General features: G+C 39.5%; 1 protein-coding gene and 1 long non-coding RNA gene across 5 annotated transcripts in view; both read left to right on the top strand.

Annotated features, from left to right (window-relative positions):
- The first annotated feature begins 8,467 nt into the window (after nt 1–8,467).
- Nucleotides 8,468–13,155, top strand: LOC124382035 (DNA-directed RNA polymerase III subunit RPC7-like). 3 transcript variants are annotated; one of them, XM_046844115.1, is made up of 8 exons: nt 8,468–8,642; nt 8,942–9,062; nt 9,153–9,282; nt 9,521–9,583; nt 9,857–9,913; nt 9,984–10,051; nt 10,901–11,025; nt 11,112–13,155. In XM_046844115.1, the coding sequence occupies exons 2-8, from the start codon at nt 8,949–8,951 to the stop codon at nt 11,326–11,328; spliced, it is 774 nt and encodes a 257-aa protein (XP_046700071.1). In that variant the 5' UTR covers nt 8,468–8,642; nt 8,942–8,948; the 3' UTR covers nt 11,329–13,155. The 3 variants fall into 3 exon arrangements, with proteins under 3 accessions (XP_046700071.1, XP_046700070.1, XP_046700072.1); XM_046844114.1 differs by having other exon boundaries at nt 8,468–8,652; nt 8,944–9,062; XM_046844116.1 differs by lacking the exon at nt 10,901–11,025 and having other exon boundaries at nt 8,468–8,652; nt 8,944–9,062.
- A 4,720-nt stretch (nt 13,156–17,875) lies between these two features.
- LOC124382074 overlaps nt 17,876–23,729 on the top strand; it is a 6,719-nt gene continuing 865 nt past the window's right edge. The window contains exons 1-3 of one of the 2 annotated variants that reach the window (XR_006924970.1): nt 17,876–18,324; nt 20,173–20,282; nt 22,727–23,729. The exon at nt 22,727–23,729 is cut by the window's right edge and continues 865 nt beyond it. This is a non-coding gene — a long non-coding RNA (uncharacterized LOC124382074). Of the gene's footprint in view, nt 18,325–20,172; nt 20,309–22,726 lie in introns of both variants that reach the window. The other variant, XR_006924971.1, reaches the window with a different exon arrangement.

Raw genomic sequence — 23,729 nt, 5'->3', positions numbered from 1 at the left:
GACACACACACACTTTATCAAGGTGTAACATCCATGACCTTCAGGTAGGACCTTATATAAACAGCTTACTTCCTTATTCAGCAATAGGATTTATCTGATACACAAATCTGAGCAGGTTGGGTATTTCACCCAGTCAGGATACTTAAAGGGAGAAAGAGAGCGAGAGAAAATAACCATTTCAAGGTTACTGATTCCAGCAGTATTCGGCTAGTTAGCTAAATAACTAGCAGTAGTTAACGAGTTAACACCAGGCAGTGGTGTCCCACTTAACCTTTTAAACATAAGTCCATCTGAATCCAACTGTAAAATTCGAAATGTCGGAAAAGTTACCCTTAAAAACTAACACAATTCCCAGGCCAAAAACCAACCAAAAATCCAAGGAGCGATCTGTGAATGAACCGATCTCAAGATCCCAAAACCTCTAGAGCTTATTGTTGCTGTTGCCTTATATTATATGTACTTATATACATATACATCAAACGTGAGAAATGCACATGATAATCATACACAGCAAAAAAACAATTAGATTTGGGGGTTGTTTCTCTACATAGCTATTATAGGTAGCTATATAAGACCATAACAAGAAATTATGCAAAAGGTTTTTTTAGCAAAAACGTGATGCTAATCGTGTTTTATGATTGCATTGAGTGAATTTTTTTACAAATTGCAAGTAAGGTTCATTGGTACCTCTTGAGGGGGTTTAAGAAAAATGTAGTATTATTTGCTAGTGAGATTTGGATATTGGAAGTAGTGAGTTGAGCAAATTTTTTAAAACACCTTGGATGCCGTTCATATCAAAGTTCATATCCCCCAACAGTTTAATGTTTTCAGTTTCTGAGTTTCGTTCTGCTTTTACATTGTACATTTGTGTTCATTTCTTAGTTATGTTCAATATTTTTCATACAGTTGTACAGCCCTGATTCCAAAAACATTGGGATATGGTGTAAAATGTAAATAAAAAATAGACTATTCTAATAAACCCATATTTTATTGACAATAAAACAAACCAAAAAAAAATTTTAACTGAGAATAAATTTTAAAAAATAAGGTCATTTTGAATTTAGTAACTGAAACGTTTTTAAAAAAAGTTGGTTCCATGTTTACCACTGTGTAGTATTATATTTTCTGAGGAGGTCTGAGGAGACCAGTTGCTGAAGTTTGGGTATAGGAATGTTCTCCCATATGTGTCTGATACAAGATTCTAGCTGCTCAACAGTTCAGGGTGTCCTTTGTTGTGTTTTTTGTTTCTGATGCACTAAATGTTTTCAAATAATGAAAAGTCGTGACTGGAGGAAGGTCCGTTCTGCCCCCAGATCTTGCTACTCCGAATTCATGCTATTTTAACATGCAGTGCAGTGTACAGTTAGCATTGTCTTGCTCAAATATACAAGGCCTTCCTTGAAAAAAAGGAAGTTTTCTACTCAATGACAATGATCTTTTGCAAATTAGTCTGATTTGTTACAAAATATTTCTCCAAATGTTTCATTTTACTAACCTTTACTTATTTAAGACTTTTATTGCCAAATTCCAATTTTATTGAGATTTTTTCCAGCCATTAAAAAAAATGACCTTATTTATTCCTTAAAATTTTTATATTTGATATGTTTTCTTTTTGGGTTGTATTTCTGTACTAATATAACAATTAGAAAATGGGAATGAAATTGAACAGCGCTCTGGCTACTATCACAGCTCACACAAGCATGCAGAGGCTAGCTGTTTCCCACAGTGACTTTATGAATAAAATCAGCTCTTTGACCATCACTGCAACGATACGCCTTTCTTGTAGATCTTAACCTGCCTTCCTAATTATTATGTCTTTGGCCCCATATCTAGTAACAAGGCGGGATCTGTGGTTGTTCAAGCCACCATCATGTTCCTCTCAAGCCAAACCAATTCTGTGGTAATCAGATTTTTATTTAAGTGGGCCGTCTCTGGCAAAAATGAAATAAACAGGCTTAATATCAACCCTGGAATTACACAGGGTAAGCATGTGTGCTGGGCTTCACGATATACCCTTTGTAATCGTAAAATAAAAACACTAACGCTAATTTCTCCACATAGTCCTATCAGGATCAGCTCCTGCGCCACGTGTCTCCAGCACTTCCCTTCCGACCTCAACAAACACCACCCCTAATATACCTTCAACCACTTATCCCTGTGAACCTGTTAATACAGCCAGTCACGTTAACGCTTATCAATTTTCGTGTGACCCTTTTCCCACAACTACGACTATGACCACTACCCAAACCACCACTCCTACCACTCCAACCACCACTCCTACCACTCTTACCACCACTCCTACCACTCCAACCACCACTCCTACCACTCTAACCACCACACCTACCACTCGCCCAACCACTTTTACTACTACCAGTCTTTACTACTAGCCAAAAACCTCATCCACAAGTTCTGCAACATCAACAATGTCTTTTCTAAAACCACACCAACACTTTTCACCCCATTCTGAATGAATGGCCAAGGGAATGGTTCCACTATGGATAGTTCTGCCCCCAGGCCAACTCTTCTAACCACTTGGTTATAACTTGATTCATTCCATTTACGGCGCTCTCACTTCCAAGCATTGTTGAAGTTTATGAATAATTTTGCAATCCACTGCATCAACCAGTGACACAGTGACAAGTTTTTAGAGAGTGCAAGATTCTGATTCAGATTACAGACTTACAAAATAACTATTTCTCTGACTCCACGTTTAGTGACAACACTGGAAATGTGGTCGTGCAGGCCATCATCAGGTTCTCTTCAGACCAAACCAATTCAGTGGTGATCAAATACCTCTTTCTGCAGGCCATCAATATCAGAAATGAAATAAATGGTCTGAAAATCAACAGTGAATTCATACAGGGTAAGAACAGACACTGACTTATTCAAGCGCAAAATATAGCAATCATAATGAAAACTACTAACACAAACCTCTTCACACAGTCAAACCGGGATCACCTCCTGCACCGATGAACTCTTCCCATCCAACCAGGAACCCTCCAAGTACTCCTACTGCTGGTCCTCAAATTACTCTTCCCACTAATCTAACCATTGCTTCAACCACAACTCCAACTGTTCCTAACACAATTACATCTGTAATTTTAAATATAACAACTTCATCCATTAATTCTCCAAATACTCCTTACACTGGTTCTATCACTGGAAATACATCTATTTCATTTACTCCAAATTCAACTACTCCTAACACTGCTTCTGTAAATGGAAATACATCCAGCTTACCCACATCTCCACCAATTACTCCTACCACTACATTTGTAACTGATAATATATCTATTTCATACACTAGTCATCCAACCAATTCATCAACTACTCTTCCATTTACTCCTAATTCTGAAACTGGAAATATGTCTATTTTATCCACTACTCCTTCAATTATTTCCTCACCACCTCCTATAATTACTCCTAACACTTCTTCTGTAAATGGAAATACATCCAGCTTACCCACATCTCCTCCAACTACTCTTCCATTTACTCCTAATTCTGCTTCTGCAACTGGAAATATGTCTTTTTTATCCACTACTCCTTCAATTATTTCATCACCACCTCCTATAATTACTCCTAACACTAGTTTATCCACATCTCCTCCATTTGTTGCTAACACTACCCTTCCGATTGTTCTTACAACTAGCCAAGCTGACTCTACTACAGTTACTCCCTTCACAAGTCCTTCAATTTCTTCAACCCAACTCATCCAACCATTCCCTGATCCACTCATCCAACCATTCCCTGATCCACTTGTTCAACCATTCCCTGATCCACTTGTTCAACCATCCCCTGATCCACTTGACTAAACACTCCCATACCTTATCATCCAACCACTCCCAGAACCCTAGAACCACTTGACCAACCACTGCCAGAGCCTTGTAAAGCATATCTTATCTTCATAGAGCCGGCTTTGTGCACAGTGCCACATGCTGTATATTATCAACTTTCCTGCATATGCCTCCTGTCTCTGTGTCTCTTTAGAACCAATAATCCAAAACTTAGTGCTAAGAGTTTGGGGAACTGCAGCTGGAAAAGTCTGGTTTCCAATACTTTTGTCAATATAATGTACATTAGTAATGATCTTCAATCATCACTCTTATATTCTAATATGTAATAAAAATCTGGAATTTTAAAATATTATACTTCAGGATGTCTTCCATCACAGCAAATCCCTGCTGATGTTTCTTTCATCTTTCCTGTTTTCTTCCCATTACTGCCTTTATTAGTGACTTATTTATGGAATAGATGCATATTTCTGTAGAGCTGATTCAGCTGTATACGCTCTCAGAGCACAAAACCAATAAAATGACAAAGAAAAATGCCAACATATCAGACATTTCCTTATGCAAGGTGTGTGTGTGTGTGTGTGTGTGTGTGTGTGTGTGTGTGTGTGTTTACATAATTGTTATATTATGCTATAATGTGTAGTTCAATCAAAAGGACAGCAGAGTCCAATCCAAACACAAAACCATTCAACTTGGGTCAAATCCAAAAAGAGAGTTGGTAAAGCAAAATCCAATCCAAACACACAACTGCTAAACCAGAATCCAATCAGAATCTAAAGCTATTAAAACAAATAGAAGCCAAACACAGAGATGTTAAACCAGAGTCCAATCCAAACACAGTGCTGTTAAAGTGAAGTCCAATCCAAACACTGGGCTATTAGAGGGAGTCTAATCCGAACACTGAGCGGTTAAAGCCTAGTCCAATCAAAACACCAAGCTGTTAAAAGGAAGTTCAATCCAAAAACTGAACTGAACTGAAGTCAAATCCAAATTTCAAGATGTTAATCCAAAGTCTGATCCAAACACAGCGCTGATCAAAGTGGAGCCTGATCCAAATGCAGAATATTTAACATGTAGTCTAATCCAAATCACAAGATGCTAAAGCGAAGTCCAATCCAAACACACAATCGGTTAAATCTGAGTCCAATCCAAAAACAGAACTGTTAACGTGGAGTCCAATCCAAACATAAGAGTTGCAAAACCAGGGTGTAATCCAAGCATAGAGCTGTTAAAGCAAAATCTAATCTAAACAAAAACCTTTTTTAGCAGAGTCCAGTCCTAACATATGATCTGAGAAAATAGGATCTGATTCAAACCTTTGTGCTGTTCATTTAGCAGGGTTAAATCAAACCACGTGCTGTAAAATCCAATCCAAAACCCAAAACTGCTAAACAAAATTCAAGCTGTTTAAGCAGGGTCTAATCTAAATACTGTACAGCTTTGTTGAAGGAGAATCCTATCCTGTGATTGGGTTGATAAAGCAGTCACCTGCAAGTAACATACCACCAAATCCTATCACATTTGAGAATAAATCTGATCTATAAATAGAATCCAATCTAACTCTCTCACACACAGAGAGCTGAGAGAGTTTCAATCATAATGAACCCACATACTGTACAGTTTCATTTACGCTTATAAAACATATAAATAGCTATAAACAGATTTGAATCTTGTCACGGTATTATTTCTCTGCCCCTCTGATCAGTAACGAACTTGGATCTGTGCTGGTGAAGGTGACTCTAAAGTTCAGCTCGGATCAGACCAATGCCGTGGTCCTCAAAAACCTGTTTGAGCGTGCCCTCACCAACAGCTCTGGAATTAATGGCCTTCAGTTCAACCCTAAAATCCAAGTTGGTAAGCAGAACTAATTTTTCTGACGTAATCTGTTTTATCACAAAGAAAATCCTGACTGTAATATTTATCCATGCAGATGTTTCTTATCCAGGACACCACAACACCGCATCTCCATCCTTCCATTACAGTTCCATCACCTCGTTTCTCCGCTACGGCCTTTCAGTCGGCCTGGTTTTTCTTCTCGGATTTCCATTTTGATTCTGAGAAAAGTTGAAATCAAGTCTGGATTAGAAATTAATGTATGACATTATGCTTTTTGGAGGAAATTGATTTTTAATGGGGTTTTTGGCTTCAAATCACTTCAGGTCACATGATTAATAACTACATGGTGAAGCACATAATAGAAGTTTAAATTAGGATGAACATTAGACTTTTTCTGTTTATCATAAATATATGATCTCTGTGATTAATATACTTAGATATTTTGCGGGGGAGATTCGTCCAGATGTTTTAATTCAATTCAATGTAGCACTTTTAACAAACTCCTTGAGACAATATGAAGAAGAAACCTTGTGAGGAACCCATCCTCATCTAGACACCGAAGGTCTATTCATTATCAATGTTGAGGTTATCAGCTGTTCACTGACGGAGACTCGAGTGTTAAACTGTTTATGGTGATTGCAGTCTGAAGCCACTATAGAAAACTTATAAATTATTTACAGCCTACATCCATCTTCAACCATCTACAATAACCTCATGGATCTTTACAGTGGATTGTCTATCAGAGTTACTCTTTCACTGACTGTATAGAAAGTTCCTTATATTCAGAATCAGGTTTATCGCATGTTGATTTTTCACTTCCAATATTGTTATACCCTGTGAAGTGAAGAGGGCTGTGAAAAGCGTGGAAACATCTAGTCATGGTTTTTGAGATACATACATGTTCCTTTGGTTTCTATGCAACAAACTCAGAAGAAAAGGCAAAAACTTGGACATTAATGTGAAAGTGAACGAGTGGATGAAAGTTCTGTGGAGTCCAAATGTGACATTTGTGTCTCTAACTGAAGAACTTGTGTAAGATGGAGAACAGGAGAGAAGATGTGATCAGACTCCCTCACCCTCACACTCACACATGGATGAAGTTTAATGGTTTGGGGTTGTTTTGGAGCAGTGAAGGTTCCGGAAAGTAAAAGGAATCCTAATCCAACATGACTCCCATTCCATACTTCAACAGCATATGATTGCATCTGGACTGCATCTCATTGGAAGCGACTTCACCGTACGCTAAGAAGATGAGCAGAAGCGTAAGCAGAAGTTGAGTTCTGTGTGTAACTAGTGAAGAACAGTGAAAAACAGTGAAGTTTTACAAAGTATTTCAGCTGAACGTTTGGAGAAACTAAGTGTCAGGATGCTGAAAGTGTAAAACTGTTCTTCATGCTAAAGGATGGATTTTTCAATGAAAATAAAGTGGAACATCTGGAAATGTATAGATTTGTTTGGTTAAAGGAAATGTTGTTGCATAGAAACAAAAGGAACATGGACGTGTCTCTCAAAGGAGATTAAAGACTGGGACTTTCTAAACTTTTCACAAGCATTGTACAAGAAATTATAATCATCTTGGGGTCTTTAATTCAGATTAAGCTTTTATATGGACACCAAGCTGCCCAGTGAAACCTCTCTGAACTGGTGGATTTACAGTGTTTATTGTAAACAGCACAATACTAATAATAAAATAGCATGAACAAGCATGAGGACGTGTTTGAATCATTACAGAATTTACTCTCTTTTAGTCGTTTAAGAGAATGTGCAGGGAAAAGATTTTATTTAAAAACAATTATTTTTGAGTAAAACTTAGACTTAAAACACATCACATAAATGTACATTTCTACACTTTATGGTCGGATTGATTATTATATGCTATTTGTAATGCAGTATATGATTGTAACATAAATAAGTGTCCAATATAATCATAAAGTAGGAAAAAAAGACGATGTAATGGGCAGTGCAGAAACACACACAGCTTTCACGCCTCATGTTCTTTCCTCTTCTGTGAATTGAATGTTCTTCTAGATTTACACAGAAGAACCAAATCACCGTAGCAGGTGGTCAGAAAGAAGCTTCTAAGTTCAGAAAAACGGTGTGTGTGTGTGTGTGTGTGTGTGTGTGTGTGTGTGTGTGTTTCACCACACACAGATTTCACTATCTCACTCCTTTTCTTCGACGACCTTCCAACAACCTCGAACACATGAGAAAAACGACGTCGACACAAAACAAACGCTCACGTCTGAAGGTTACACTAACATCGAAAAGCATCATGGGAAAAAAACAGAGGACAATCAGGGGCAAATAAAATTTGATGAAGGGACATTTTCATGCTACCGCACATAAAGACGTCCAATTGTTTTTGCCTCCAACGGTTTGGTGAAGAAGCACAATATGTCCAGGAGAAGTCAAGTGTCCCAATACTTTTGTTCATATAGTGTATGTTTGATGTATTTACGAGTTTTAATATGTAAATGAATATATATAAAGATAATATAGATATAGTTATGTTTTTATATATTTACATATTTTTTATATTTTCTACAATCATGTGCAATAATAATAATGAATTACATGTGAATTAACTTTTATAACGATTATTGTAGACGTTTTAATTTTATTGTAGATATTTTTAAGGAAATAAATTTTATTTCCTTTATATATATATATATATATATATATATATATATACTTTTTATTTTTATGTAATTATTCTTCAACTGCAACCAAAACAATTGCTCTGTTTCAGATTCCCAAAAGCACGTGCGCGTTGTTTACATCTCCCCAGTCACGTGATTTCCGGCTCCTCCCCTTTTCCTCCTGCCGGTGCGGAAGTGGAATGTGGTGTGATCAGGACTCGCACACGTGGTTTCTAACACACGAGTGTCGAGTGATTTTATAGCATATGGTGTGTTTTTATACAGTAGTATTTATTTAGATCATTAATACAGAAGAAGCGGATGGTGTTTATCTGAGGAGGTTCATCAGCAGGTTTAGCGTGAAGAGCAGCAGCTGAACATCTAAGGTAAGAACCATAATGTATGTGCGAGAAGACTCACTTTCACAGTCGTGTTATTGTGTGTACTACTCACATAGACACATATGCAGCGTTATAAATGTGTTATTATACACTGAGCATTTCGACATGCTTTCTCATGTATATGTTTATATGACGTCATTATATCATGTAATAAGAATGTCTTCCAGACTGTACCACGTGATTCTAACAGCTGATCAATGATCAGTATGAAATGATAAGTCTGAGGAGGCTGGTGTTGTGTAACATGACTGTGTGTGTGTGTGTGTGTTTTCGTAGGCATCATGTCAGGACGAGGCCGAGGTCGGAGTCTCTTCACATTTAACGTGGACTCTCTGGGTTTCGGCCGAGGAGAAGCTCTACCCAGCGGCGCTCAGGCACCCACAGCGCTCTACCCTGTAGGTTTCGCTTCAACACGCCGAGATAATCACAGGAGTTGGTAGTGATCGTTCGTGTCTTCTATCAGTGTGCTTTGTTTTGGTTCTCAGCCCATGCAGTTCAGGCCGGTTCCTCTGCAGACTGGAGAGGAGGTGGAGTACATGCTGGCGCTGAAACAGGAACTCCGAGCCTCCAGCAGGAACCTGCCCTTCCACATCCAACCATCTGCACCTCGGAAAGGTGAGTTAAGGAGACTTTATGGGGGGGGTCTCCAGTGTCAGCACAGTCTGTTTTTTTACAGAGCAATCAGTCCAGTTCTATTGTGTTGCTAAATACCAGGGTGAAGCTTCAGACGTCTCTGTTGTTCTTTTGCATGTAAATGAAGCCAGTACACGTTTTATTGTCCAAACACAATAGCAACCTATTGGGACCTTAACGGCAGTGTCATTGTGTAAACGACCTTGTTTTGTTTGATCAGATGTGGCCCGTTACTCAGATAAATACCAGACTGGACAGGCCAAGAACAGCGAATGGACTCCAGGTAAGAGAAAAATCCACACTTTAGAGTATCTGTGCTTTTAACAGTTACAGTACAGAAGCTTTTAGAGGCCAATGTTGTCAATTCATGTTGGCAACATGCAAATTATATTACTCATACATTAGGGCTGAAATAATTAGTAATTTGTTTAATCCATTTAACTACACATGGAGCACTGTGTCCTTCTGACTGAGTCCCCCGAATGCTGTCTGACCTATTAGGGCTTCCGTAGGTACTTCTGTAGGGACTCATGTATAAACCGTTTCTGTGTTTCAGACTGGAATCGACTCCCTAAAGAACTTTGCCCCAGAGTTCAGAAGTCACGCAAATCCAGTGAGTGATAACAAACACACACACACACACACACACACAAACCCATACACACTGTTGTTTCCGCCCACAGAGACCAAACCGGTGTTGAAAAGCAAAACGAAGCCTGCTGCTCCCAAAGAACTCTTACAGAAACTGGAGGTGAGGTTTTTAGTGTGTGTGTGTGTGTGTGTGTGTGTGTGAGACAGCACCCTATCATGTGTATTATAACATGTCTGGGGAAAGATTTTTAGAGCAGATGTTAGTTGATATTTATAAAGCATCCGTTTGAAATATGCTGCAGTGTGAAAGGAATTAAACAGTTCAGAAGGAGCTTCAGGGTGTAACAGTATCTCTGGTTCACTCCATCGGCACTTTGCTGATTATTAACCTACATTCAATTAAATTAAACTTTATTTATATACCACCTAAAAACTAGCAGAAAGAACCTGTGTGCTAAATAAAGAGTTAATATGACAGTAATAAACTCAACCTCCAATAATTTCTCATCATTTCTCATATCATTTCTCATAATTTCTCAGATAATTTCTCATCATTTCTCAGATCATTTCCCCAAACACTTCAAGCGATTCCTCAAGTCTTTCTCCAAGTGATTCCTTAGTGGTTAAGGCTCTGGGTTTCCAATGAGAAGGTTGGGGGTTCAAACCCCAGCACCACCAATCTGCCACTGTTCTGGCCACTGAGACCCTCTCTGATCTCAGCTTCTTAACAAACTGAGGTCTTCAAAGAAGGATTTGGATGTATTTGTGATGAGTAAATGCCTCTGCGCTTGTATTGTTCTTCACATTTATTTGGCATGCAGCAGATATGGGCTTAAGGGCCTTCCTCAGGGGCCCCGAAGTGGCAGCTTGGTGTGGATGCCTTAAACACTAAGCTCCCACCTCCTCCTACTTTTATTATTATTTCGTATTACGATGTAAGCAGACTGACAAACAGATAAAACACGCCGCTGACTGTGGACTGATTCACGAACATCTCACGTCCCGACAGAACCTGGAAAAAAAGAGGAGGAGAACCAGTCAGAAGAGGAGGAGGACAAGGAGAAGAAGAATGCCGGAGAGGAAGAAGAAGAGCCTGACCATGTGGAGGAGTACGACGAGGAAGAGTTTGAAGAGGTGAGCTCGGCCGATCCACGCTGTAGATCACGTGACCCAATCGGGGCAGAGATCTCATTTTTCACGTCTCTTGAACATCTTTTCAGGGGACGGACTACATCATGTCCTACTTTGACAACGGAGAAGGTTTCGGAGGAGACAGCGATGACAATGCGGACGAAGCCACCTACTGAAAAACACACGCTTTTAAACAGTGTTTTATTTCTTTTTATCGCTTTTCATCTCCGTGTGTGTGTGTGTGTGTGTGTGTGTGTGTGTGTGTGTGTGAGAGAGAGAGGAAGTGTTTATTACCCACCATTATGAACATTTCGGGGACATTTTCAGGGAATAGTTTTTATATCCCACAGAATACAGAGGGTAAAATAATTATTGAACACGTCAGCGATTTTTTTCAGTAAATATACATTTTTACCAGATGTTACCAACATCTGGTAAAAATTTCATGCCAATAGCACCTTTAGTAAAATCTATAGAAAGAACTAAAGACCAGCGTTCATAGAAGAGACCACAGAACCTTCTCTTCCGTTCTTTCCATTGAATTTAATGGGATTCAGGTCAGATTGGCTGGACCATTCCAGAAGCTTTATTTTCTTTCTCAGAAACCAGAGAGTTTCCTCAGCTGTGTGTATGAGATCATTGTTTTGCTGAAACGTTCACCCTCATTCCATCTTCATCATCCTGGTAGATGGAAGAAGATATCAAGAATGTCTTGTACATTTTTCCATTCATCCTTCCTTCATTTATATGAAGTTCATCAGTACCATATGCTGAAAAACAGCCCCACACCATGATGTTCTCACCTCCAAACTTCTCTGTTGGTCTGGTGTTTTTGGGGCGAGGTGCAGTGCCATTTGTCCTCCAAACATGGTGTGTATTATGGCATCCAAAAAGATTTGTCTGATCTGACCAGGTTTTATTCCCCCAGTATTTCACAGACATGTCCAAAATGTTGTGCATCAAACTGTAAATGAGCTTCAGCATGCTCGTTCTTCAGCGGTGGAGTCTTGTGTGGTGAGCGTGCACACAGGACATGGCGGTTAAATGCGTTACTTATTGTACCTGCTAATTCCAGGTCTTTCTGAAGCTCTCCACAAGTGGTCCTTGGTTCTTGGGCAGCGCCTCTGATATTCTTTTCACTCCTCTGTTTAATGAGAAGCATCTGGTCATGGCCAGTTAATGGTGAAATGTTCTTTCCACTTCTGGATTATGGCCCAACATTCAGAAGTTGAGAAATCCATCAGTGTGTTTTGCAACAATAAGGTTGTGAAGGTCTTGAGGGAGCTCTTAGCTTTTTCCTATCATGAGATGTTTCTCGTGTGAAACCTTGGTAATGGGACACCTTTAGTTGTGACTGAAGCAGCTGGTATTGATGTTCCCCGACACGGGGCAGGACTGCTTTCTAATTACTGACTGGTTTCAGCGGGTCTGGTCTTTTCATGTGTTTTCTTCATGTGTTCATCACTTTTCCCTGTTTCATTTCACATTATTACACAACTTCATTTATGGACATCGATTTCTGCATTGGGTTTCATGGGTTGTTACCAACATCTGGTAAGAATTTCATGTCAGTCGCACCTTTAGAAACATATTTAATGAGAAAAACGATGTTCAATTCTTATTTTACCCGCTGTAGTTTTTATATCTCACACAATAGTTTCTGTATCCCAGGAAATGTTTTGCTGCTATTCACATTATCATTCGTTATTTATGCTCCATTGCTTGTTTTTAAAACATCTGTGGAATGTTATTTTTGGTGACGGTATTAAGTGGTTGAAGGAATGAAGTGTAGCTCCTGCAGGTGATAAAGTGATGTATGTGATGATAAGCGCTGTACTGTACTCTGAGAGTGAAGATAATCAAGTTGTCCAGCAGGTGGCGTCATTCACTACTTTCCTTCGTCGTTTCCTTCCACTGAGCTGAAACTCTGAACATGTAGAATGTCGAAACTTTATGTATGTGAGTACAGGGGGACAGGACGATGTCTCAGCATGGTGGAGATGTGGACTTGGTTTAGAATGAAGAAGTCGAGGTTCGACCTCAGTCTTTTTACCATATGTATTAAAGTGCAGCATGAACGATTGTACACGGTTATTACACAAATAATAAACAACATCATGGAGGACATCAGAACCTGTTTACCAGCTTTTCATTTACACTCTTATTTTCTTCGGGCATTTATTGGTCTTCAGGAAGCAGTTTATCAGAAGAAGTGTAGAATATTGTGGGATTACATGTGATTTCTCAAGAGAATGCTTTGCACACATTTATACACACGCACACACTCGCACACAGACGCACAGACTCACACCCACACATATACACACACGCACACACTCACACACTCACACACACATGCACACGCACACACTCACACACACACACACACACATACACACACACACACACACACATATACACACACATACACACACTCACACACACACACACACATACACACACACACACACTCACACACAGATGCACAGACTCACACACTCACACACACACACACACACTCACACTCTATTCTCACTCCCCAGTGTCAAACCATGGAAACCAGAAGGGTGATAAATTAGTTTAAAATTAGATCAAATAAAATCAAACCAGATTAGATTAGATCAGATTAGATTATATTAGATAAAATCAGATTATATTATATCAGATCAGATTACATTAGATCACACCAGATTATATTAGATCAGATTATATTAAATTAGACCAGATTATATTAGATACAAGCAGATCATATTAAATTAGATCAGATTATTTTAAAACAGACCAAATTAGATTAGATCAGATTAAATTAGACCAGATTATATTAGATCAGACGAGATTAGATTAGATCAGATTAGTTTAGATCAGATTATGTTAGACCAGATTATATTAGATCAGACGAGATTAGATTAGATTAGATTGGGTAAATCTGTAGTGTGATGGTTCTATGTGCTTAAAATTGGTCAAAACTAAATCTACTCAAACAGTAAAAAGAGAAATAAATGGAATGTGTGTGTGTGTGTGTGTGTGTGTGTGTGTGTGTGTGTGTGTGTGTGTGTGTGTGTGTGTGTGGAGCAGAAGGAGGAGATGAAGTGGAACACAGGTTTAGTGAATGTTCACCTGCTCCCACATGGTGTTTCACATGACTGAAGCACAACTGACCTTGTGTGCGTGTAAACACGTTCTCCTTCACACTGCATGTGTGTGTCTGAAGGTGATGTAAAATGTGCTGTGCCATAGAGTGAAGGGCAGGTGGAGGAACACACACACACACACACACACACACACACACACACACACACACACACACACACACACACACACACACACACACACACACGAGTTTTGGACACCTGACCATAAGACTTGAATGAAGATCTTTTTGAAGACCCAATTCCACATTTAGTCCTCGTTCACTTTTATAATACCCTCCACTTTTCTGGGAAGATGTTCCACTGAATTTCTTGGAGATGCAATCAGTCAGGTAGTGATGGAGGTGAGGTGTCGAGGTTCCTGTGGTGCAGTCAGCATGAAACATTCATCACAAATGGTGGAGAAGCTGGGTGTCCCAATACTTTTGATCATACAGTGTACATTTATAGGTGGCTCCTTATAGGTTCAAAAGGTTCTCAATGGGTCTGCTGTTTCTCTGAGGGATCCTAATGACTCCTGATGGTTTCTGATAACGTTTTCGATCACTTCTTACAATATTCACATACACATGGAGATATTTCATAATAAAACCAGAAAACTCCTAATGCAAACTTTCCTAAAGCTGAGAAATGGTTCCTCATATCTAACGGTCCATGACTTAACACTCTGAGATGCAGGAAGGATGAATGAATTGTAGCATGTGTCGCTAATCTGAAGTAATAACTGCTTATAATGCACTCATAGAGGGTCACAGGTGTTTATTAGACGCTAGAAACACCACAACGTGTTGGAAATGTGTAGCAGCGGTACGGACCGTCTGAAGCTCACGGTCTGACAAAACACAGCACCGTGCCGAGCTCTCTGTGTGTGTGTGTGTGTGTGTGTGTGTGTGTGTGTGTGTAAGAAAGACTTCCTCTGTGGAGGAGGAACATATGCTGTGTGCTACGTATGCAACGAGCTTTTGTGGTGAGTGTAAAAAGAACACAGTGTACCAACAGTGGCCAAAACACCACCCAGATGTTTATGTGCTCCATGTTACCAGTTCACTCAGAACATATATAGCTGTACACACACGTACACACACGTACACACACACACGTGTGTGCTATAAAATTGCAGCTAACTGAAATAAAGTTGTGTTTAACACTACATCTGGAATCATATATGTTTTGCATGAGTTCCAGTAGAGTTCCACGTGAGACGTCTCAGTAACACGTTTCTAATAATTTAGTAAATGTTTTAATGGACGTCGATCCCAATCAGTCCAATCCCAATCACCACGTCCAGCTTCATTTACTTTAAGTTAGAATACAAAACCTTTTTGTCTTTAAAACGTGAATAAACTCAAACCCCATTGTTTGGCTTTTAACCTACAGAAAGGTTCAGTTTCCCATCACTCATTGGGGCCAACAGGACGTGTGTGAATGCAAACTCAAACATTACAGTCCATTAAACTGTGGGCTTTATACTGTACTTATCACAATGAAATTCTTTCTTCATATATATATATATATATATATATATATATATATATATATATATATATATATATACCAGCGATGTTAGAACGCCAGGGTCTGAGCTCAGGGTCAGCCATGATACAGTGCCCCTGGACCACAGAGGGGTAAGGGCCTTGCTCAAGGGCCCCAAGAGTGAAATCTTGTTGATACCACGGCTTAAACCCACAACTTTCTAAATAGTTCTGAGTACTGAGCTGTCACTTAAGACATTGGGCTTCTCATGAGAAGGTTGTTACTTTGAATCCCAGCACTTTGACCTGTAAGTGTTGAGAAGTGACCATGAGATAAGATGATAATCAGCAAGTCTTTGTGTTCAGATTCAGTTACTGTCAGTCATTTTATAGACACTGCAATGACCACAGATGATCCTGAACTTCACAGTATTTACACTGTCATGTAGCCAGCAGGGGGCGCACTAATGTCACTGTGACACTGTGTAGAAACATGAAGCGATGTGCATCTCCGTAACTGAGGCCAATGCGATTCGTATCTCGATGGATAGCCGACGATACGATACATTAAAGATACGCATGGAGCAGCTCCCGATTACAATTTACAGCGCTGTTTTGATTTCTATTCGATTCAACACGATGCGATTCAATGAAAAAATATATGATGCCATGCAAATCCGTATGTACAGAAAGTTCACTTTTTTTTTTGTTGTGTCTGCAGGAAGATGCAGCTCTACCTCTGCCATGTTAATCTGTATTCTATGTGATTCTCAGGACACGCCTCGGTCTTGGTGTTAACTAAACAGTTTAGCGAGGAGAATCAATCAAATATTGGATAGAAATTATTGGTCACTTTCTAAATAATAAAAGTAAAAAACATCTACTGATAGTTATATAATATAATTGTTTTTTTTTTTACCGACACAAACAAATGCAAATGTTTATCCGGTAACTTGTAACTTGTATCCGGTAACTTGTAACTTGTATCCGGTAACTTGTAACTTGTAACTTGTATGCCGATGCACAGATGCGAATTGCTGAATCTCACCATCTCTGAGAAGAACAGGAAGAAAGGCAAACTCAAGCCATTCATCTGATACTGACAGAAAATGAATTGCTTATATTTGCATTTATGTCACCTGACCATATCACACTTATCTCATGTCACATCACTCATCACTCATAGCGGTTTCTTGTTAGTCCTATTTAAGTGCATATATCTCACTGTGTCAGTGATGTGCTTATTGTGTTATTATACCCTGGCCCTGATCTCAGTCTGACTTTTTTTGTGTACGCTATTGTTATTGTTTTTATTGTTGTTGGCTTTGACATCAGCCGCCACTTCAATATCCCAACACCAACCAGGATTTACTTCTACAAACATGTGTTTTTCCCTAAATTTTATCTTAAATTTAGAGGCACACATTTGTATTGGAGATCTTTTAGGGTGGCGATAGCGTACATTTTCCCTTCACTTAAACCAGGAGCATGACAGTGTCCTCCATGGCAATGTGCACAAAGCCGGCTCCATGAAGATCTGCTTTACATGGGTTGGAGTGGAAGATCTCCTGCAATAGTGCTCTGACCCTTAACCCTACTGAAAACCATAGGTGGTAGCTCAGTGGGAGCTTAGTGGTTAAGATGTTGGACTTCAGATCAGAAGGTCATGAGATTCAATCCCAGCACCCCCAATCTGCCCCTGCTGGGCCCTTGAGCAAGTCTCTTAACCGCTTTTTTGTATGAATGAGATAAATGGATAAATGCCATCATTGTAAATCTGCACAAGAACACTCCAAAATCTAGTGGAACATCATCCCAGAAGTGTGAAGGTTTTTATAAATATATACTGAATATAAATAAAGGGAAATGGAAATGGATAATGCTAATTATGAGGAGACTCATCCACTGCAAGTTAGGGCATGAAACTGTAAATTCCAGTAAAGACACATTGGCAAGAAAGACGTTGTGTAAGAACTTAATGAAATATAATAAAAAAACATTAAATGGAGCATCAATAACAGCTTGAACAGCTTGAATAAGGTGATAATCCACAGCTGGGTGTGAGACCTTACATCTTTATAATGCTCTCGGCTTTACCTCCGGATGTTCTACATACTGTAACACCTCACTCTGGATAATCCCTCAGTAGTACAGTATTTTGTGTGACGTTGCAAAAATATTCCCTCTAATCATAAAGTTAAACTCCGCAGTCAGTAATCCGTCCTACTTCCTGTCTGTATCCTGTTTAAGTCTGGAAAAGGAAGTGTGACCAGGGAGTAGCCGTGGCTTCGTTTTCCTTTATTAAATCGCAGAACTGGACTCTGAAGATACAAATTCATTCGAGTTTTTACAAATGCCAGGACTTCAATCCCATAACGACCCACTAATGCACTAAAGATCAGTCCTCCAGGTGGTATCAGACACAGCATTGGTTTAGAATGTGCTTATGGAGTTTATGTAAATGTAAATTAATTTAAATTAAATGTCATGTGACTTTATTGTCATTTCAGCCACAGTGAACGCATTGTAGAGTTACGCAGTACAACACACAGCGTCACGAAACAGCGTTCCTCCAGGAACAAGGTGCTCCAGAAAACAACGTAACACCAGATACAGAACATACAGGACCAGCACACAGGACACTACTCCAGTTTTACATGTGCGAATGTAATGTTTTACACGTGAGTGCAGCCCCAAGCAGTAACAGTGTGTGTGTGTGTGTGTGTGTGTGTGTGTGTGTGTGTGTGTGTATGTGTTTCTTTATCAGATTGGTCTCTATGTTTTGGGGAATCTGCTTTGTTTTGCTTGCAGGGAGAATCTACTACACCGTTTGTATGTCAGGCCCCAGAAAGTTGGTTTAGAGAGTGTGTTAATGGTGTGTGTGTGTGTGTGTGTGTGTGTGTGCGTGTGTGTGTGTGGTCTGTCACAATGCTGATGGTTTTACGGATGCTGCGAGTGGTGGAAATGTCTGTGATGGTATTAATTATTAAGTGATTATTAAGTATTAGTAAGTATTGTATCAGTAGTAACAGTGGAACGTTGATAGTTCGTGACTTTTCAATCGGAACTGGACTGAGAGTAATTCTCAAAAAATCTGTTCGCGAGTAGGATTTAACAGAGTAACAGTTCAGAGGAACATTTCAAAACAGAGTTTGTACTTATAAATGACATAATAATGTTTGAAAAACTATTTAATTATTGTATTATTCATTTAAAGTAGTAAATAAAACATTTATGACAAGTCAATTGTTGTTGAGTTTACACCACAGTACATGTACATGTACCCTTGAAAAAGGAAACATCAAAAGGAGAGTCAAAACCTCGCCATTTTTTTGTTACATGTGAGGGGTCATAGAACGTAACCCCCCCCCAACACACACACACACACACACACACACACACACACACACACACACACACACACACCCCAGTATTGAGGTTGCACTGTACTATAGAGAATACACAAAGGGACAAATGAAAACAGCATGGACATGAAACTTATAATTGGAAAAAGAAAACCGTGAGAAACAACACCCACAGCTGACAATATAAGACACAGGGAGCTGCGAAAGCTGAGATTAATATACATGCGCCAATCACAGGTGACAGGGAACAGGTTTGAGTGATTGATTACGTGACAGTGCAGTGACTGATGGAAATCATAGTCTAAGGCTATATTTCTGACAGGAATCGTGCTTTTTGTAAAACGTCTTGTTTTTTACTAACTTTCTACTAAACTAGAAAAGCAAAACCTCTACTGGAGCCATATTGTGACGGGATCTTTGATTTGATTTTTTCTGCAGTCGTATTGGAGCTTTTACTCCAGTACTGAAACTTCATGACTGAATTTGAATCCAATCAAACGCTAGAGTTTGGGACAATTTTCTCATTGTGAGAGTAATAACGCAGTTGTAGATCCTGTAGAGGCTGCTGAATGATTTCATTTGTTTGTTTGCCTCAGAGTTATCGCTTCCTCTTCAACACAATGCCCGTATCATTTCAATAAACAGTACAGTTAATATTGCTGCTCATATTTCCAGAGTCAATAAACAACCTGCTTCAGGCTTCCTCACAATCACCAGCAGTCTTCCTTACAATCGCCCGTATCTTTAGCTCATTTATTCAATCCTGGATGTATCCTACTAACATACATTAACACTGGTAAGAGGAACCAATCCAAACCCTGAACCTGTTACACTCAACGCTCACAAACACTAAAAGCCCCAAACACTAAACCATCATCAGCCAATTAGCCAAGCCTGATTCTAAAACCCAATCACAGAAGCACACTACTGAACCATAATGCTAACTTTAGCCCTAAACCACAGCGCTTATGACTAAACCAATATAAACCGTGTATCTCTGGTTATGCTATCGCTGGTTAATAAAAAATAAACAAGAACAAAAACAATTGTTTGAGTTCAGTCATAACACAGAGTCAAGGCCGAGTCTGAAGCTTATCGCATGTTTTCTTCTCTACATGTTTGACTCTTCTTCTTCGTGTTTATGTTTTTGCTACTGTTTTACAGTAAAACCAAAAGTGAAGAGAGAAGAAGTAAACAGATTACAAGCACGTCAGAACTATCAATCAGGGCCGAGAATATAAACAGCAGCTTGAAGCGGGAGGATCCTCACCATGGTAATGTGGCCTTCTCTCATGTTCAGGTCAGCGCAGCTACATACAGCTTTGCCATGTAATTCTTGGCTCTATTAGTGGAAAGTAAATTACACCACACCCAGAGCTTTCAGATCAAGCCTGGAAATGAATGGAACAATGATGTCCCATGGCATTGTTCCAGTCCTTCTGTTTACACGCCAACTAAATTCCCCGAGCTTGATACAACCTTTTACCTACTTACCAATCGCATACCTACCCACGGTGCCAACTGACTGTTCCAGAGCCTGGTACCATGTTTATCTCACAAAGTCATGAGGTGATTTTTATACCCTGTATAAACTGTGGGGATTTCCACCAAAAAAATAAATTAATCAATCAATCAATCAATCAATAAACAGCCCAAATATCAACTAATCATTGAAGTACCCAATTAAATCAATCAACCGACCACCCAACACCACACCCAACAATCAATCATTTAATCATCAAAAAACTCAATAAATCTAATTCCCAATCACCTAATTACCCAATTCATTTAACCAATCAACCAACCATCCCCCACACACCAATCAATAAATCAACCAACCAACCAATCAATCAATCAATCAATCAATTGACCAATCAATCAATCAATCAATCAATTAACTAATCAATCATCTAACAACCCAATAAATCCACTAATCTATTCCAACCCATCCTCATTTGGTGACATCAAGAGTTTGATCATAAATCTTTCAACACTACAGAACACTGAAGAGTGAGAACTAACATGAGCACTGGAGTATAAGATTATAAGTAAACGTTCTTTCTACAATCTTTGGTATAAAAGTAGGAGCTACTGAGCTCAACATTTGTGATCATCACAGATCCAGCATCAGCTTCTCCATGCCAGAGCCTTACGTTGTCATACGTTGTGTCTCAATCAGTTCCCTATGGCACAGTTTTAAGGGTTTTCTCTATCTTAATTTCAAGCCCCCCCCCTGGAGTAGAAGAACCAGACGCTCTGGCTTCTGAATGGACTTAAGCATGAAGTGTAACAGAAGTGATGGATGGAGTTTGTTATTCCATTCATTCTCCTGCACATCAGACCTTTTCTATAGTTACACACACACACAGTTAGAAACCCATCCCCCAATCCCCCCCACCCCCACGCCCAATCCAGGGGCGCTGTATCATGGCTGACCCTGACCTCCGACCCCAGCTTCCTAACATCACTGGGACATGCAAAGAAAGAATTTCACTGCACTATTTACATGTGACATGTGACGTGTATAAAGCACCTTCTTTTCACCTTTTAGTGGTCCTGAATAGTGCTTGGCCCCTCCATGACCACCAGAACTCCCGAGGTCCAGGATGAAAATAATGAGTTCTGTGATGTGCTGTGCTGTGCTTCCAGCATTTCCATGCAAACCCGTTTCCCACAATGCTGTTCAGATGTTTCAGGCCATGTATCCCTCATGATGTATGCAGAGATCTTGTTTGTGGAAGTGTGAAATATGCTACGACCTTTCCTCTCTCTTTCTCTCTCTTTCTCTCCATCCTTCTCTCACTTATAATTACCAGAACCCATTACACTGCTGTTTGTGTTTTATATATTAATAAACACACAACTGAGCACCCATGTGATTTAAGGGCCCAAGAGTGGCAGCATGGCATGACTGGGACGCGAACCCACAACCCACAGATCCAAAGTCTAACGCTTTAACCACTAGTGCACGCTATCACTAGTAATCTAGATTATAAACATACAGTATTATGCAGATGGACGTCTCATTAATTTCTGCTTGTGGTATTAAATAAAGCAGGAGCTATCAGTATTGAGCAATGTGCCACATCATGAGATCTCTAAATGTCTTCTTAAAAAGGATATGAAACTATTTCACACACACACACACACACACACACACACACACACACACACACACACACTCATACAGAGACAAAAAGGCAGCAAAAAATATGTTCAAGTTTTTAACTCATTGTAGATCCTGTTTTTCCAAATAACAAACAGAGAAAAAAGGGAAGCAGATCTTTCATCTGTATTTCTATTGGATACAAATTTGCTTTTAGTTTCATCTTCAAATGCAGTTTTGGGGGAAAAGAAGGACGAATAAACAAACCATTCACTTATTTAACAATCCATCATGATTGTGTTTCTCCTTCTCTCATTCACTGCTGATTAGGTGCTTGAAAAACATCTGTATGATCACCTGACACCTCTACAGCTGGAAAGAAATCAGCACTGCTTCTGGCGAACATTTTGCATAATTTTCTCACGATCGTTACTGAAGCCTCCATAAAAAATCTTGCAAAAAATTTTAATGCATCTTATAAATAATCTTCAAAGAACAGCAAGAAGGCACATTTGCACCAGCCACCCTCTGCCCCCTGCCCCTGCACTGTCCTTCTTTGTGCCCCGTCCCACATCGTTTCAAACCTTCTTCTCTGTTTTTTTCTGTTCCCAGAACTTGAGTGAGAACATTCCGATCTCAGCCTTCGAGGGAGGAGTGTGTTTGCTTATGGTCCTATAGCGTTCTCCTGCACGTCTGCACGTCTGCACACACCCACAAACACACACACACATGTTCCTGTACCTGATCACGTCCCACATGCATTTATGTCCTGAAGCTGTTTTGAGCCGTCACACCACAGAGGTGAAATCTGACTCCTTTAAACAAACCACACACTTGATTGTGTCATAATCTGATCTGCTGTTGTTTTACCCTGTAATGTTTATGTTACGGTTCCTCTGGTCATGTGATGAGAATATAAATGTTTTCGCGTACACACATTGAGGATAAAGACGACCCACAGTCTGTTTATGGTCTCATGTAAAAGGTTTTGGGAGTTAAATCAGTGAAGTGCACACTCGCTAACACACGGATTCTCTTTCTCATGCACTTCTGGCTTTACTGTGGTGAAGATGTTCAGTTCAAACCATGTTTATGTTCGAGTGTTTGTGCACGACCTTTATTTACTTTCGCGTGACATGTGACGTGAAAGCTCTGAGGGTGTCGTCGACTCTGTGGGTGTCCGTGTATTTTGAGGTTTTTATTTTGAGCAGCAGATGTGTTCAAAAAACGTACAAAATGGGGGTGGACAGGAAGTGAAAACAAGTTGTTTATAGAGAGTATAATGATGAAACACTCTTTTTTCTGTCTGTCTGTTGTTCTTTACCCCCCTTTTATTTGCCTATTTACCCTTTTCTTTCAATCTGTTTGTCCTTCTTTCGTACATCATATTTGCCTATTTGCCATTTTCTGTCTGTCTGATTGCCCTTTTCTTTCTGGCTGTCTATCTGTCCTTTTGTGCCCTTCATAATTGCCCTTTTCTGTCTGTCTGTCTGTCTGTCTGTCTGTCTGTCTGTCTGTCTGTCTGTCTCTCTCTCTCTCTCTCTCTCTCTCTCTCTCTATCTGTCCTTCTTTACCCCTCACATTCTTTTTGCTTGTCTGTTTGTCCTTTTATCGC

Source organism: Silurus meridionalis, chromosome 29, assembly GCF_014805685.1.
Source record: "Silurus meridionalis isolate SWU-2019-XX chromosome 29, ASM1480568v1, whole genome shotgun sequence".
In the NCBI taxonomy this organism is placed as follows: Eukaryota; Metazoa; Chordata; class Actinopteri; order Siluriformes; family Siluridae; genus Silurus; species Silurus meridionalis.
Note: the sequence above shows the minus strand (reverse complement) of the source record. Positions and strands in the feature narration are given on the sequence as shown.